The sequence below is a fragment of the Arabidopsis thaliana genome, chromosome 2, assembly GCF_000001735.4.
Source record: "Arabidopsis thaliana chromosome 2, partial sequence".
Classification (NCBI taxonomy): Eukaryota; Viridiplantae; Streptophyta; class Magnoliopsida; order Brassicales; family Brassicaceae; genus Arabidopsis; species Arabidopsis thaliana.
The window spans coordinates 10,315,427-10,331,461 of NC_003071.7; the positions used below are offsets into that span (position 1 = coordinate 10,315,427).

The following is a 16,035-nucleotide window of genomic DNA, read 5'->3' on the forward strand; positions in this document are numbered from 1 at the left end:
TGGCGTAACAGTATTAGTATGTGAGCTACCACAGTGGATATGCTCTGATCTTTAAAGAATCTAGTTCACTTCTTTTCATCACTTTGAAAAAACAAATGTCTACCCTCTCTATTCCACTTAAAAGCTATATTCTCATTCAAAATGACATCGGTATAATATGTTAAAAAGATGGAAAAGCTAACTTAAACGTCGAGAAAAATCAAAGACTCCAGGGAAATATCAACGAGCTAGAGTAATCAGCCATTGCTTTATTGAGGAAGTCTTCGGGAGCTACACGGTCAAAAGCAATGTAGTTTTCCTACATTTAGTCCATATCGTCGTCATCAAGCGCCAGTTCCATTCAAGTAGCAAGATTTTTAAACTGCACAAGGCAGCACACAATAAAAGATCAGTGACCAAGAAAAGAGTTTCTATATCGTGGCTAAACGTTTCAGTTTTGGACAGTGTCAAATTGTTCAAAAAGATCATGATGACGAAAAAAAGTTATAAGAACTCAGAACTGAGATTTAACTTCAACATTAAATACCAGTGATCCAACAATGGGTAACATGAGATATCACAAAATCCATACCTAAAAATATGATAGGAATTTATGTTTTTATTTCTCTAAAGCAGGATTTTACTGCCTAGCAGTCTTCATGGAGAGCCATAACCGGAAAAAATGGTTGAGTATCATCACACGATTCTCCCTTGAGATCTTTTACCGCACTTTGTTTATAGTATAAAAATGCATTGCCTGACTGATCGCCGAACAAAACTGCGTTCTCAGTCAAACCAAAACCCCGAGGAAATTCCTTAGCCGAGCAAGAGAGATTTCCAAGTAACAATACACAGTCTCCCAAATCACCGACCTCAACCCATTTACCAGCCTTCTCATCTACCCTCCTCACTCTACGAGCTAACCGACTAAAGTCTATTACAACATCATTTGGGATGATTACCTCAACCAGGAAAAGTTCATCTTTGCCATATGGAACCAGAGACCGTAATTCTCGCGGGTCCTGAGGTGAGGACAACAGAAGAGTCACCTCCAGCGAATAAGGATCGATAACGACGATTTGTCCTGAAAGAAAAAGTGCATAAAATCTGCCTCTAAAAGTGACTATATCAACGCATATAGTATATGGGACGTTCTCAAGCTGCTTCCACCTCATTTCAGCACTTGTTAACACCAGCAAAGTGTCAGAGACTTCGAGAAGCACAACAAATTCTCCTCTTCTTCCCTCCTTGTCTAGCCGAAGAAAAGTCGCGCGATTATATTCCCAACCGATCATTCTGTACTTATGGCCCAAAGGGATGATCTTTTTTGGAATAGATGCTGGGATCTTCACGTTCACTAAACATTGAAGAGCATCGGAAAGCTGATCATCAGCAATATCAGGAGATGGACCTTCTCGAGGGTGCACATGTTTTTGCTTTCTGAAGGGAATTCGTTGAACGAGGGAAGAGAGTAACTTGGGCGTAACAAGGGAGACAAAGGAAATGTGGATCGCCACAAGCTGCAAACAGAGCGAGCATGAACAACATCGAAACAGTTGTCCCCTAGATACTTCAAGATACAGTAGCTCCTCAGGGAGCTCAGACCAGTCTGGGGTTATCGATGATGTTGATGTCTTCTTCGTTTTGGGTTCTGCCATGTTTGCTAATGGAGACAGAAAACGCTGCAATCTACGAATTTGCTAAAAAAATTCTAATTTACATTTGAATTGATTGTACAGTAAAATCGCAACAAAATATTGGGGAAAAAACCCGAAGATTCATTTGGCATAAAGAGATATGATCGTACCGTAACTTGGAGCCCAAGGTCTCTGGAGAATTTGAAGGAAGAGAGAGTGATTTTGATTAAGCTTTAAAGAAATTGAGTATACAAAGGAAGAATCGCTTCCGCTGTAGCAATTTACTGTTAGTGTCGATTGTGAAGTTTGCCCTAGACTAGTGTCGTAGACGAGAAGATTTGAGGTGGGACATGAATTGAGAAAGAGGTGGGATTCGGTTCGAGATTGAATTGGGAAATTAACCGAAGGAATTGGCCGGTTAAAATCAAGTGAAGCTGATTAAACAATTCGGGTTTTGATTTTGAATATAAAGATCACGTTTGATAGTGGATTGATAGGCAAAGCTTTGCGAGATGTATCTTTGATCATTTGGAACACGCAAAGTGTTGTGTTCTTGTTCGTTCAATTCTAAAACAAAACGATTGATTGAAAAGGTATGAGTTTGTGAAGTTTGTGCAATAGATTGCAAGGTTAAAGCGATTGGCTTTGATCGAATGGGAGCATTTCCGATACATGTAGCGCCTGGATATTCAAAAAATGGAAAATTGAAAATAGAGAGGCTGCTCGAAAACACTCAAAGTTAAAAATAATGTATTAGACTTAGGGCTTGATTGGTTCTCCCTTTACCACCCGCAAACGCTTGTTAGCGATTGACACCAATCATAGAAATCGTTAGATATCGTTTTGGACCGCTCGAAATCGCCCGTTTTTCAAAAACTCTTTTCCGCAATCGTTTGCGGTTGCGAGCGGTAGCGGTTAGGTTAAAAAAAAATATCATTTTTTAATTAAATTAAATAATTGTGGCTTCCATCCAAACTCTAATTACTATAATTAAAATAATCTAATCTTTTATATATCTGATTTTTATTAGAAAACCTTAATCAATATATTGTAATCGTATTGTCTCAATTATGGCATCCGATGAAAATCAAAATCAAGAATCAAACATAAGTATCATCTATCCTTTTATTCATTCATTACCTAGTGTAATTCTTTAACTATTTCATAGCATCGTTGTTTTTATTTTATTTTGTATTCTTTTGAGTTTTTTGATTGAATACATGTTTCGATTTGTTTTCTCGATTAGAAATCATTTGGTCGGACGAGATGATATATTGTATTTTTATTTGGTCAGAAAATCAAATTTTCTAATATTATAAATTTATCATAATATATTGTATTTTTATTTCTTTTAATAGTAATATATTATATTTATTTTGGTTATTTTTTATTTAATTACTATCGCATCCGCTGGTTTACCAGTCAAACCCCGCAAACGCACCCATTATCAAACGCTCAACCAGTCGTTCAAAACTCTTGATAACGCTTAAAACCGCAACCGTCCGTTTCCGCAAACTCCCGCAATCGCAACCGCATCCGCTGTGTTTAAACCAGTCAGGCCCTTAATTTGGAAATGTCGTTTGCTAAGATTATTTTTCTTTAAATCGATCTGTATATGAAAGAGTATGCACGTCTCAAAGTGTTTAGGAAGATATTTTCAAGAGGAAAGGCATTAAACAAAAAGAGAGTCATAAGGATATTTCAAAGATATGATAAATATATATTGAAATATTGGGTTGTATAGAGAGCAATAATTTCCTAATGGAAAGTAGGAAATATGCTAGTTTGGCAAAAGGGAATGAGGACATGAATTTTTTACATAAGAGACAGGCTTTGTTTGGGTTAGCCAAAATATTTAGGAAAAAAAAAAAGAGAAAAAAAACAAGTTTTGTTAATTAGCGAGCTAGAGTTTCCTCGATGGAATACGTTTTGGTTTCTAGGTTGTGTTCATAGATCAAAGATGTAATTTAAAAAGAAAAATTAATTTTGTAGTGTGGATTTGAGATAGACGTGTGTTGTGATAAAAAGTTAATGGTGTCAAGTTAAGAAAATGTTTTAGACTTTTTAGTATTGAGTAGGTCCATTTAAACAGACTGCTACTGTAAAATTGTTAAATGATGATTGATGTCTATAGTGAAAATGTATAGACGTACGTACCTCTTTGTTTTGTACAGAATTTGTATATTCTTCAAACTCATATCCTAATATTTAGACTTGTGCGATCCATAAACATCTAAAGTCTTGGATTCAATATTTGAGATTTGAGAGACGAGATTATAACTCCATCTCTAAGTGAAAAACCAATATACTATTTTTTTCTTTTTCTAGCCTAATATTCAGATCAACGATACCAACTTTATTTAATAAAAATAAAACATATTGCAACCATATATTTAAAAAAGAAAAAGAAATGTCCCTTGAATGGTTTTGTAGTGCGTAGGTAAAAGAACCAAAACTCTACGAAAAATATGGCTTCGTTCAGAGAACACATCAAACAACCTCAACCTCATTCTTCGTAGACTTTGACTTTATCTCCCACTTCACCCCACTTTCTCTTTGTTTTTGGTATCTCTCTGCCTAACCCCAAAAGTAAACGGCCGTTATCACGCTTTCGAAACGGATACGGCCTCTTTAACGGCGATAGAAGACGACCTCTCGGTCACGCCGTTACCGTTTAATTTCCCATTACCGCTACCCATTTTTGTACTCGTCGACTGTATGGTCATGCCAGAAAGATTGGGAGGGGAAGGACCTCCGACGTCGGCAACAGCTCCAGGGATCAAAGGGTTACGGGAGTGACACGTGGCGGTTGAGATGGCGGTGGCTAAAGAGATTGGCATGAGACAAAGACCTTTCCCTTGAAGATATTGCATGGCCGAGCCCATGTCTTCTTCCATTAGTTTGGCCACTTGATGTTCCGTCATTGTAACGCTGTCGTTGGAGTTTCCGGCCGTCTGGCTACCGCCGACCATGGCGGAGGATGCGTTCCCGTGGGATCCACCAGCCTAAGCAAAATAAAACAAAACATTTTGAAAAACAAAAAGACAAAGAAAGCGAAACCCTAAGTGATTAGTCGGCACGCGTGCTCTCTTTTATATTTCTCTATTTTAGAATTATAAAATTTGTCTTATTTGTTTTCTGTTTCTGGAAACTTTTTACATTCATTTTGTTTTCAACGTCTTGCACGATTTATCTATTTTTACACACCAAAATAATATTTTGTAAAATCTAATTAACATTATAAGAGAAAAGTGATTGTCTAATTTCTTAATTTTGTCCATTGGCTTTGATGTTTATTGAAATTTATGAAAAATGAGTACGTAGAGATAGTAATATATTAGTTACCTCGGAGATTTGAGAAGAAACGGAAGCAGCACCTCCCAATCTGCTCATGCTCAGTACCTAAAACGCATAATTAAATTCAAAACAGAATGATTAAGTACACTGGTCCACTAATTTATAACTTAAAAACATTATTTATCATGTATGTATTTATATGACATAATAATCCAGAATGTATATATAAAATTTGAGGAGGGAGCATAAGGAATTTTAGTTGCAGAGGCCCATAAATTTGATATATTGGTATGTAAAGATTGTACTAATATGTCAGCTTTTCTTTTTGTTTAATATGTCAAACTAAAAGGCAAAAAAACGAATCTTCCATCTATATTGAAGAGAATAAAATAAAACAAATTGCACTCTGTAAAAGAATTACCCCTTGTACGTATGAAAAACAAACTTAATAAAATAATAACTGTAAATATATGAGAGAGAGGGAGAGATTCACCTTGACTTGGAGTTGTAAAAACTTGACATAATCTATGATCTCATCGAGCATCGATGCCTTGTCTGTCTGTCCATTATTATACAAATAAAATACAAAAACAAAACTGTCAGAACTGAGATCCTAACTCATTTATTACTGCATTAGTTAACTTTATTATTGTAGCCTAATTAATTAATTAGCTAATCAGTGTTTAATCATTTGATTGATATATACTACTAGCTACTCCTATATATAGATAGACTACACAACCACCAATTATATGAGTAAAACAAAAAATATAAATTTACTTGTTAACTCCTGAAAGTTCTAGTTGACAGCCTAAAACTATCTCTTGAACAACTAGCTCCAAGAAAGTTCCTGATCATTTCGACACTTATTTTCATTATTTATTTTGTATTTTTTCAATTTTAGGTCTAGAAGATGAGAACTATAAATAGACGATGGAGTTTAAATTGTAAATTAGATGGAATTATGGATCGCACGAATCAAGAGTGGATGATGAATAAAATGATGGAAAGTGAAGTTTATTTTCATAATGATCCATTTAATATTTTAACTAATCTTAATTTTTGGAAACTAAACTGAAAATGAATTGAATAAAAATTTACCTTATTGCCGTTAGGAACGAGTTCTTGAAGAGCTTTCATTCTTTCCGCAATTCTCTCTCTTCGTAACTGTCCCATAAAAACATTTTTTCCAGAAAATACTCAAATCTTTTCTTCAAAAAGCTAAAAAAAATTCAATTTCGACACCTTTCTCGGTAACTGATACAAATTAATGCATCGAACAAAGTAAAATAAAAAACAAAAACAACTAACCCTTTCGGCGATACTATGAGGATCAGTTGCTTGACCTCTCCTAGCTCGGATTTTAGTCCTACTCTGCGGCGGAGCCGCCACCGTACCACCAGTAGCTGTAGACGCGCTCGCCTGAGGTTGCGTTTGCGTTTGCGTTTGTCCTTGTTGGTTCATCAATCCTCCTCCCGATCCCTATATTTCACCATAAGTCTCGTTTTCAAGAAGAGAAAAACTTAGAAAAGAGAAAGAGATTATACCTGAGGGATTTGAAAGTTAGGAAGAGATCCGGCGACGGAGAAGCCATTATAAAGAGCGTGGACGGAGGAGCCATCATTCAAAGGCATCATCATGATCGGCTGATTCCTTGAGTCGACATCGTGGCCGTGGAAGCCATCGGAGGGAAGAGGATGAGCATCATCGACGACGGAGGGCCACGGGGCCGAGGAAAAGATTTGATCGAGGAAGTCTTCGTGGTCGAAAGTTGTTGATGGAGTTTGGATATGGGAAGAAGATGAAGAAGAAGGAGTTAGAAGAGAAGAGTTCATCATGATGATGATGGGTTTCTTCTGCTTCTACACTTTTTTTTGGGAAGAGGTTGAAAAATGTTGAGGTTTATAGCTTTATTATAAAGCAGAATTGTTGTAGTCTTGTAGATATATTATTTTAATTTTAGGTTTTAATTATCATTTTTGGTGATATATTATTAAAACCTTAAAAGAACTTTTGTTTTTCTATTGTGGTTAGCAACCCATATTATATCGTGATGATGAATCGATGATTATCATCTTTTGTTTCGTTTCCGTCTTAAACTTTGGTTTCTCTTTACCCCAAATCTTAATCATTATTTTTTACAGCTTAATACGTATGAAAATAAGTCTTTTTTTAATGTACATATTGCTATCTAAAGAGTTTTATTTGATTATACTTTTTCAGATGCAAACTAGTTTTATTTTACTATACAAATATATATTAAACATTGATGGATAAGAAGTTTATTTATATGGTGCTAAGTGTAATAGCTAGCTTTTGTATACAATTATAGTTTTCTTAGATAACATTTATTGTTTAGCAATTTTATTATTTTTGTGTTTTCATGTAGTTTAATGATTTGTTTTGTTGTTGTAAAATAAATGTTGTTTTCATTTTTCTATACAAAAATTAAATATATTTAATATTTTTGATCAATTATATTTTGTTACATATTTTTTATTAATTAAATTAGGTGTAATTAATAATGTTTTTATAGAAAGGAAATAATTTAAATGAGATTTTTGTGTTTTGTTAATATGTGTAAAAAATCTTATATAAATATTATACTGTATATGGGTGATGATGGCATGCCCGTGATTATTAGTGCCTTTCTTACGTTTCAATTGTGGCTTCTAAAAATTTTACATGGACCAAGGAGTTACCTAATTAGTCCCACCAAAAACCAAATACAAGGAGGATATCCTTGTCCAATCCTAGATCTGATCGATTAAATAGAGGCTTGGATATTCACTCAAAAGGTTTTCCTAAGAAGTTGATTAACCATTTGGGTGGAATTCAAAATGTTCGAGCCATTTAGCCGGATAAACGTGAATTTATCCGAACCATACCAAAATCAAAAATACTTACTTACCCATTGAAAAATCCATTCGACCTAACGACGTTAACCTATTTTTTTTCTTTTCAGAGAGTACATCATTTTAAGGAGAATGATGAAACCAAACGACCCTTTGGATCGATGGAATTCAAGAGATGTACATTGGAGCTACCCAAAATGGTCTCGGACCACCTAAGTGTTACCCAATGATTAATCTAGCTACTTGACTATCTACAGATATACCTTAACTTCAAAATTCACTGGAAAACCAACCATTTTAATGAGAATGATCAAAAAATATTGGCTTTGGATTAAAGTAATTTAGGAGATGGTTAAAAGAGCACAGCCGCTGGTCGTTTACCCATATCTATGACCAGTTTCCAACCCATTTACTTCTAGCCCGACCAAAAACACTTGTAGTCCATCTTGGTAAGCTAATTAGTTTTACATGGTACTGCAAATTTGTTCACACACACATGGTGCATTTGTTCAACTCATATATACGAATGTTAAATAAGTTTTAAAATTGTAAATAAGTTTCTCATTATATAAAAATTTAGAATTTTCCGCAATTGATCATTAACTGAATTATGTATAGTACAAAATTACTCATAAAATGAAACATATTATATATTTATTAATACAATCCGAGAATGAAATATTACATTCATGTTTTAATAATCTTTTCACGATGATAATTGACAATGGTCTAAAATTATAAACTCGAGCAGGTACATTCATCAATGATGCTAGAGCTCTCGAAATTCTACTGTTTTTTTCTATGCCCCCAAGATCACAAACATCCTATCCCAAAGACGATACTCGTAAATTAATAATTACAAAATATGATAATAACTTTTTAAAATGAAATTCCCTATCAATATGATAACTTATCTTTTGAGCTAATCACGTACGACGTGGAGCTTTTTCTTTATAAATAGATAGTTATTATTCTTCTTTTTTTTTATTTTTATATGTAGCTGAAAATTTGGTATTTCTTTAGATTGTGCCACATTCACCATATACTCTTTTTGGGATAAATAATAACATTAAAATATTTGCAAACTTAATTTTTGTGTCCGGATGTTTGACACTTCTTCATTTGGATTCATTAACTAATACATTTAAGGTTTCGAGGTCTGTATTTTGTAGTCAGAAATATTGTTTTCCTCTTTTCCATTAATTGCTAACATGAACACATTTTAATGAAACAAAATCTCTCTATTCATTATATTTTTTTTATATAATTGCATTTTTTCACAATAAAGTTTTCTAATAATAAAATAAATCATAATAAATGCTTACGGGAGTTACGTCTCATTATCATAAAATATTTTTTGATTTCTTGTTAAAATATTCTTTTTGAAAAGTTATCTCAATTCATAGCTATTTTCTTAATTATAGTTATAGACAACAAAATTCGTGAAAGCATACTTATAAAAATCATATATGTGTGACTGTGTGCATGTATCTTCTCATGTTATAATGCACATTCATGCATATATGTATGTAGTGGTTCGTACCATGGAATAAGTTCATTGAAATAATATTCCCAAGTCAGAATTCTTTCAAAAATTTAACGATTAAACAAACATATATAGGCTCATCTACGTTCATGTATGTCTACGTATGTGCATGTGTGTATTGCATATTACGCATATAAATACGTATACATGCATATCGAGCTTTACAAGTTATATCCAACAATCTAAATGGACACGTCTTGTGTTGGCGTGTTCACTTTCCACTCTCCGAGTTATAGGTTTCAAAATGATAAAATTTTATTTTCGGTTAATCGATAGAATGTTACAGTTTTGTGTCACTCACAACTCACAAGTCACAATTTGGTCAATTAATGGTCTTTAATTTAATCAATAGAATGTTACATTAGAAGCCTCAAACTTTCACGGTTCTTTCGATAGAATGTGCACATTCTCTACGGCAATTAAGAAAGCAGAACAACCCATCTTAAAACAGAAAAAAAGAGTATAACAACCCATAATCATTGTTAAATTGTTATATCAATATTTTTATGAACAAAATCAAACCATAGTTATATTAAAGGTTTGTTAGAAAGATAAACAATATTGGAAGATAAGTTAACTTCAGTTAGGAGGTTTTATTGGTTTATAATTTTTACAATTTTTTTTGATAACTTTAGTAATATCATAGAAGATAAATAAATTAATGAAAGATTCTAAACTATTGGTAGAGAGTTTTTATAATATTATTGATTAATTTTTTACAATTTTGTAAACTTTTTTTAACAATCTCTATTTTGATATTGGTCGACAAATGTCCATGTCTACATAAACCAATAACACAATAATTTAATTGATTAACAATCATACATTTTTTTGTTTCAATTAAATAACAATGACTTTATAAAAGTATGAATCCAATAACTTTAGTTTTATAAAGATTTTAGATAATTTTTAAAAAGTTTTAAACTGTTAACACCAAACCTTAATAAACTTTAAAATTTTTTTGATTAAGTAACAACAAATTTTACGTAATATTTTAAGTCATTAAAAATTTATTTAGATCATAAACAAAAGAGGTGTAGATTTGAGTATGAAACAAGTACATATTGGTCCAAATAAACTAGATTTTGTTTTTGCCAGGAAACCAATGCAACATATAAGTATTTGTTCTTCAGTATATATATGGAAGATATATATTTATATAAATAGTATATTTAAATGGGATTAGTCTTATTTAAGAAGAAATATTCATATTCTGCGTGATTAAGCACATGGGACATTCTGTGTTTGCACAAACTCACAAGGGAGAAAGATGGGCTTTAATTACATTCATTTATTAATTGCAAATGTTGGTCAAATAATTAATGTACTACGCAACAAAGCTAGAGAGCAAAGAGATCGATGAACTGATATAATTATTATTATTAAGACAGAGAAGTACTTAAACAGGTATAATTATCTTTGTTTGTTCTTAATAAAGTAAATCGAAGTCATAAAATATGAATTTTCACATTCTTCTGTATAATAAATACATATTGGTATACGTCTTTGTCATTTCTCCCTTTACACCTCAATCCGCATATACCACATAATTTTAACGAATTGTAGTTTACATTTTTTTGTGTAAAGCAAAATAAAACTCGCTGAATTGTAAGTTATTATATTTTCTATACAATGACTATAACTTTAAAATGTAACTAAATTATTTAAACTGAAAATAGAGCATTACACTTCCACAACTTCTTAGGATATTCTTCCACCTAATAATCTGGTGATCATATTTTAAAAATAAAATATCAATGTCTCAATGTCTAATGCAAGCAAGGATGAGAACTGAGACTTGAGAGTGGACTTTCTTTCTTCCATCAATTGGAAACTGAATTTGTTTTTTTTTAGATCTCTTCGATTATCTCTTCTTGAACTTCCGCTGTCATTGTCAACTAAAAATCTACAGTTGTTTGAAAAAAAAAAACTATTCTGTTTAACTTTAATCTCGACTGCAATTACCATTCAATTACCATAAATCGACTTATAATTTATTAGTGTGAATGTCTTAAAATGGTAAATCCGTAAATGGTACGTACTCCCACATTTATTTTTTCTTTACTCCCACAGTTATTCTTATTCGGTTAATTATATTCAGACAGAACTTGATACTTTTTTTTACCACATTAATACTCCATACAAAAAGTATTCATCTGACCAGTTTGTACTTTCGATACCATCTGAAAGAATACTTTATTGTAGTAAATTTTTGGAAAATTCCAACGGAGAAATCAATGAGATTGGTCTCAAACGATTATCTTAAAATGGAATATATTTTCAATTATTACCATTAACCAAAATCAAAATTATTTTAAATGATAAAACTCCAATTATCAAAAGAAGTTTTCAGTTTTGTGTGCTCGAATCACAGGCGTGAGATGAAACCGTCCCCTGTTATAACACAACACAACCAAACCTCTCACTCATCTTTCATAATATCCTCTTATTGGTTACATAGAGATTACAAACCATAATAGTTACGCTAATCACTCCCTTTATTCGCAGTATTCGATTGAATCCAATACAAACATGACATGATTGATTTTGATTCTAAGATGAAGAACATAAAAAAAAAGGGAAACTAACCCATAGAGTAAGAAGGTGTAGGCAAGTTAATGACAGTGGTCTTCACTTTAGTCATCAAATTGATGCTATTTGTCACACCTTGTGACCCTATTCCACTGTCCTTAAGTCCCTGTTTATTCCAATCCAAAACCGAGTTAATCAAACCGGTCATAACGGAGGCAAAAAAGGGTCTAGACATCGATGGTTTACCTGGAAAGGGAAGTGGTCCGGTCCACGAGCTGGCGCAGAGTTGATCTGAACGGTTCCTGTCTCCATTGCATCACTGATCAGTATTGCCTTGTTGATGTCTTTAGTGAATACACATCCCTTCAAATGCAATTATTGTGTTAGCTCTGGTTAAATGCAAACCATATAAACCGGACTAAACCAAATCCATATAGCCAAACCTGAAGGCCAAAGTTGCTTGCATTGCAATGATTAATCCCTTCTTCAACAGAATTGATCCTCAAGACCGGCACAACAGGACCGAATGGTTCCTCCCACGCGATCCTCATGTCCGGTCTAACATTATCCAAAAGCAACGGCCAAATCAAGTTACCCTCTCTTTTATACTCTTGACAAAACGTTGCTCCTTTCTCCTTAGCATCCATCACCAATCCTTCAATGAAATTAGCTGAAGATTCCGACACCACTGCCGTGATATCGGAGTTCTCTTCGGGCGGTCCCACCGTGAGTTTGGCCACTTTAGCTTTCACTTTCTCAACAAGCTCATCCGCTACTGATTCCATCACTAGGACTACCTTAACCGCAGTGCATCTCTGCCCGCTGGTTAAGGTAGATAAAACCGGTTAACACATAATCACAATTGGTTAACTACATTCATTGTAACTAGGCTAGCTATAGCATAATACCTGTAAGAGAATCCTCCTTTGATGATATTGGAAGCAACTAAATCAAGATCAGCATCATCTAGAACAATGCATGCATCTTTACCTCCAAGTTCCATTTGAAGAGGGATCATACCAGCTTTCTTTGAGATTGAGATTCCGGTATCACCACCCGTGAAACTGAAACCGGTTATCAGAAATATTAGCAGTTAAAATGAACATAACCTGTTTTGTTGAATGTGTGTATATATATATACCTAATGCAGTTAACAGCAGGGTGCATAGTGAGGAAATCGCCGATCTCAGATCCTTTTCCGGTGATGCAGCTGATAAGACCTTTTGGGAAACCGGCTAAGTGAAAGCAATGTACCATGTGAAGGCAAGAAACAGCTCCCTAAAGAAACTGACCGTTAAAAAGCATTTTCAAAACATTCATTTTAAAAGAGTGTTAAAAGCTTCTTAGTTACTTGAGTTGGAGGTTTGAGGACAAGGGAGTTTCCGGCGATCAAAGCAGGAGCGATCTTCGATACAGCGAGATTAACTGGATAATTGAATGGAGGAATAGCCAAAACCACACCGAGTGGAATCTTCAGATCAGAAAACAAACACATAATTTGATCAAAACATTTGTTAACAACTTCAACTATTGACGCATACATATGAATCTAAGAGATTATACCTTGGAAGTGAGGCAGTACTTAGTACGGTCATTACCGGGGAAGCTATCGGAGAGAAGAAACTTCCCTTCACCTAAGATCCTAACACCTTCTTCAGCACAATAAGAGATCAAATCTCCAGACCTCACAACCTTTCACCAATATCAAACATTAAAGATCTTGAAAAACACAAAACAAAAAGAGCTTCGTATGAAGTTGATGCATAGAGAGGGATATGGTGAGACCTCAGTAACAGAATCTTTGGCGGGTTTAGCGATTTCTTTAACAAGAGACTCAGCCATGGGAGCTTTGTTGTCCTTAAGGATTGCTGCAGCCTTGTGAAGAAGCTCAGCTCTTTTCCAAAGAGGAGTTTTCGCCCACGATTTCTGAGCTGATTTCGCCAGTTCCATCACCGCGTTCACTTCTTCTTGCGTGCATGCTGTGTTAAACAGAAAAACAGAACATTGTCTTATCTTGAAATCCTCTGTTTTTATCTTCTCTGTTTATCTTCGGAGATTCTTAGGTTGTTATCAAAACTTGTTCAAGTAATCAATCTACCAAAATTCATCAATATTTCTAGTATATATCTCCAAATTTTTGCCAATATCTGAAATCAAGAAAGAATGAAACTTAATGAGATATACCTTGAACCTTGTACTGTGTCTTCCTCGTGGCCGGGTTCATGATGGCAACACTCTTACCTGAGGAAGAAGTTTTCCACTCACCATCAGCGTAGTATTTGTATACTTCTCCATCAAGAATCTCAGCAAACAATCCAGTCCCGGCCATTGATCTCTGAAACAAAACTTAAAGAACACAAAGTTGTGTGTGTTGTGTTGATTTGTGTTCTGTTCACACAATGTTTGAATATATATAGCCAAAGAGACAAAAACAGAGAAGAAGACTAACTCTCTCCTCTGTGTCTCGCTTCTTGAGTGTTGTATAAGAGAGAGAGAGAGAGAGAGGAAGTGATTATTGATAGATTTTTATGGAAGGAGTGGTGAAAGAGCATGAAAGGTAGATAGATAGAGATAAGTGATTGAAGGGTAAAAAGAAAATCTAGAAAAGGATAAAGAGAGGGAGATGAAAAATTGTATGGTGAGAAATGAGAATGAGAATTAGAGAGAGTGAAGAAGAGTTTCTTGGTGTGTGATCGTTTTGTTGGTTATTGAATAGCTATTGGTCCTACATCATTGTTTATTAACGAAGGGACTCATGATAGCCACAACCACAAACATGTCTATGTATTCATCATACACAAACAAACATGCATGTATTTATTTTCCAAGGTCCGGTTGTTATGGAATATTCCAAACAAATTCAAAAAAAAAAACAATTTGGTCATATTATTGAAATTTCAAAAAAAATCTTGAAAAGTTTTAAACATTTTAATCCATCTTCTATAACATTAAATAATCAAGTGATATTATTCATGAATTTTACAACAATTATATGTAAGCCATTGAAAAAGATGATATGTAATTTGCATAGCAGACATATTCTCAAGTGGAACTACAACTCTATAACATGATCAAAAAGAAAAACAAGTTAGAGATTTCATCAACTGAAACAAGAATAATCAAATGTTTATAAACCAAAAAAAAAGTAAGCAGAAACAACATATTTAAAGTATACCAAGATTTTTTGAGAAGATGAAGATGTTTAGGTTGCATTACAAAATTAACATCTCAAAATAACAAAAAACGCTATGGAGTGAAATCACATTGTTTGAATGTTGGATGTGTAAGTATTATTAAAAAACTATAATATTTTCATATAGAAAGTTTTAACATAGATGTTAATTTTGCATAGTGAAATCACAAACATATATTTTTGCATATGAGATACAACATAGATGTTAGTCAAATTATCAAAATTTAGATTTATCTTTAATTGTTGTTATTAGAACAGTTTGGGCTCTATATGATAAGAGTTTTACCTTTAACATAATAACTAGTTGAGATATAAACACAATAAGAGATAAGTGGTGGCCTTCAATACAAATAGTTCTTCTTTTTGTGATTGATGACATATATAACAATAAAAACAATATACTATGTTAGTAATGTCGAAAATATATAAGATTTGATTAATTTATAAAGTTACTAATTGATTCAAAAATAGTAATTTAAGACCAAAATATATTAATCTATCAAAATACTAATTACGGAGTATTGTTGTAGATGTTTTACTATACTCTTAACCACAATACTATTATCATTCAAACTGAATAACAAAGATGCTACGATACTATGATAAACAAGGAAATTGAATAAAGCCAAAAGCGGTTTTGGAACTAGACGTAGTTATCTTGGTTCAAGGCCTTACACGTTTTGTTTGTCTCTGTAAGTTTATTCTGATGTCGTGTAACATAACTAAATTTTAAGTAAACTAAAATTTTACCTCATTTGTTCCTTACAAAGTTATGGAAAATTTAAACGACGGTTAGAAGCTTTTGTACAGAGTTCGTTATCTTCTTTGGGACAATAAAAGACGATAAGATTTTTTTATTTTTTTTTAAGAAAACATTTTTCTCTTTTGTGATTTTAATCTTTTGAAATGCATGTTAACACTTGATTTAATTCATAAGTTAACTGCTGATTAACTCTTAATTACTCTTGATTAGATCTTACAAAGTGATAAAATATT

General features: G+C 33.2%; 3 protein-coding genes across 7 annotated transcripts; all 3 read right to left on the reverse strand.

Annotated features, from left to right (window-relative positions):
• Positions 1 to 88: 88 nt before the first annotated feature.
• On the reverse strand, positions 89 to 1,927 carry AT2G24255 (LOW protein: F-box/kelch-repeat protein). Its single transcript, NM_127987.2, has 3 exons — positions 1,787 to 1,927; positions 572 to 1,668; positions 89 to 361 (listed from the first exon to the last, which is right to left on the reverse strand). Exon 2 carries the CDS (start codon positions 1,635 to 1,637, stop codon positions 627 to 629), a length of 1,011 nt encoding a protein of 336 aa, NP_565566.1. The 5' UTR covers positions 1,638 to 1,668; positions 1,787 to 1,927; the 3' UTR covers positions 89 to 361; positions 572 to 626.
• A 1,859-nt stretch (positions 1,928 to 3,786) lies between these two features.
• LRL1 (LJRHL1-like 1) lies at positions 3,787 to 6,997 on the reverse strand. 2 transcript variants are annotated; one of them, NM_127988.6, is made up of 6 exons: positions 6,461 to 6,997; positions 6,225 to 6,395; positions 6,015 to 6,080; positions 5,407 to 5,472; positions 4,962 to 5,018; positions 3,787 to 4,621 (listed from the first exon to the last, which is right to left on the reverse strand). In NM_127988.6, the coding sequence occupies exons 1-6, from the start codon at positions 6,749 to 6,751 to the stop codon at positions 4,220 to 4,222; spliced, it is 1,053 nt and encodes a 350-aa protein (NP_180003.1). In that variant the 5' UTR covers positions 6,752 to 6,997; the 3' UTR covers positions 3,787 to 4,219. The 2 variants fall into 2 exon arrangements, with proteins under 2 accessions (NP_180003.1, NP_001324443.1); NM_001335926.1 differs by lacking the exon at positions 6,461 to 6,997 and having other exon boundaries at positions 3,908 to 4,621; positions 6,225 to 6,431.
• A 4,494-nt stretch (positions 6,998 to 11,491) lies between these two features.
• Positions 11,492 to 14,622, reverse strand: ALDH11A3 (aldehyde dehydrogenase 11A3). Of its 4 annotated transcripts, NM_001202661.1 has the most exons (11): positions 14,296 to 14,515; positions 14,031 to 14,192; positions 13,632 to 13,825; positions 13,410 to 13,538; positions 13,198 to 13,317; positions 12,988 to 13,124; positions 12,755 to 12,910; positions 12,290 to 12,668; positions 12,093 to 12,209; positions 11,904 to 12,012; positions 11,609 to 11,708 (listed from the first exon to the last, which is right to left on the reverse strand). In NM_001202661.1, exons 2-11 carry the CDS (start codon positions 14,173 to 14,175, stop codon positions 11,683 to 11,685), a joined length of 1,512 nt encoding a protein of 503 aa, NP_001189590.1. In that variant the 5' UTR covers positions 14,176 to 14,192; positions 14,296 to 14,515; the 3' UTR covers positions 11,609 to 11,682. The 4 variants fall into 4 exon arrangements, with proteins under 4 accessions (NP_180004.1, NP_001318281.1, NP_001189590.1 ...); NM_001335927.1 differs by having other exon boundaries at positions 11,499 to 12,012; positions 14,296 to 14,582; NM_001202660.1 differs by having other exon boundaries at positions 11,609 to 12,012; positions 14,031 to 14,181.
• Between the last annotated feature and the right edge of the window lie 1,413 nt (positions 14,623 to 16,035).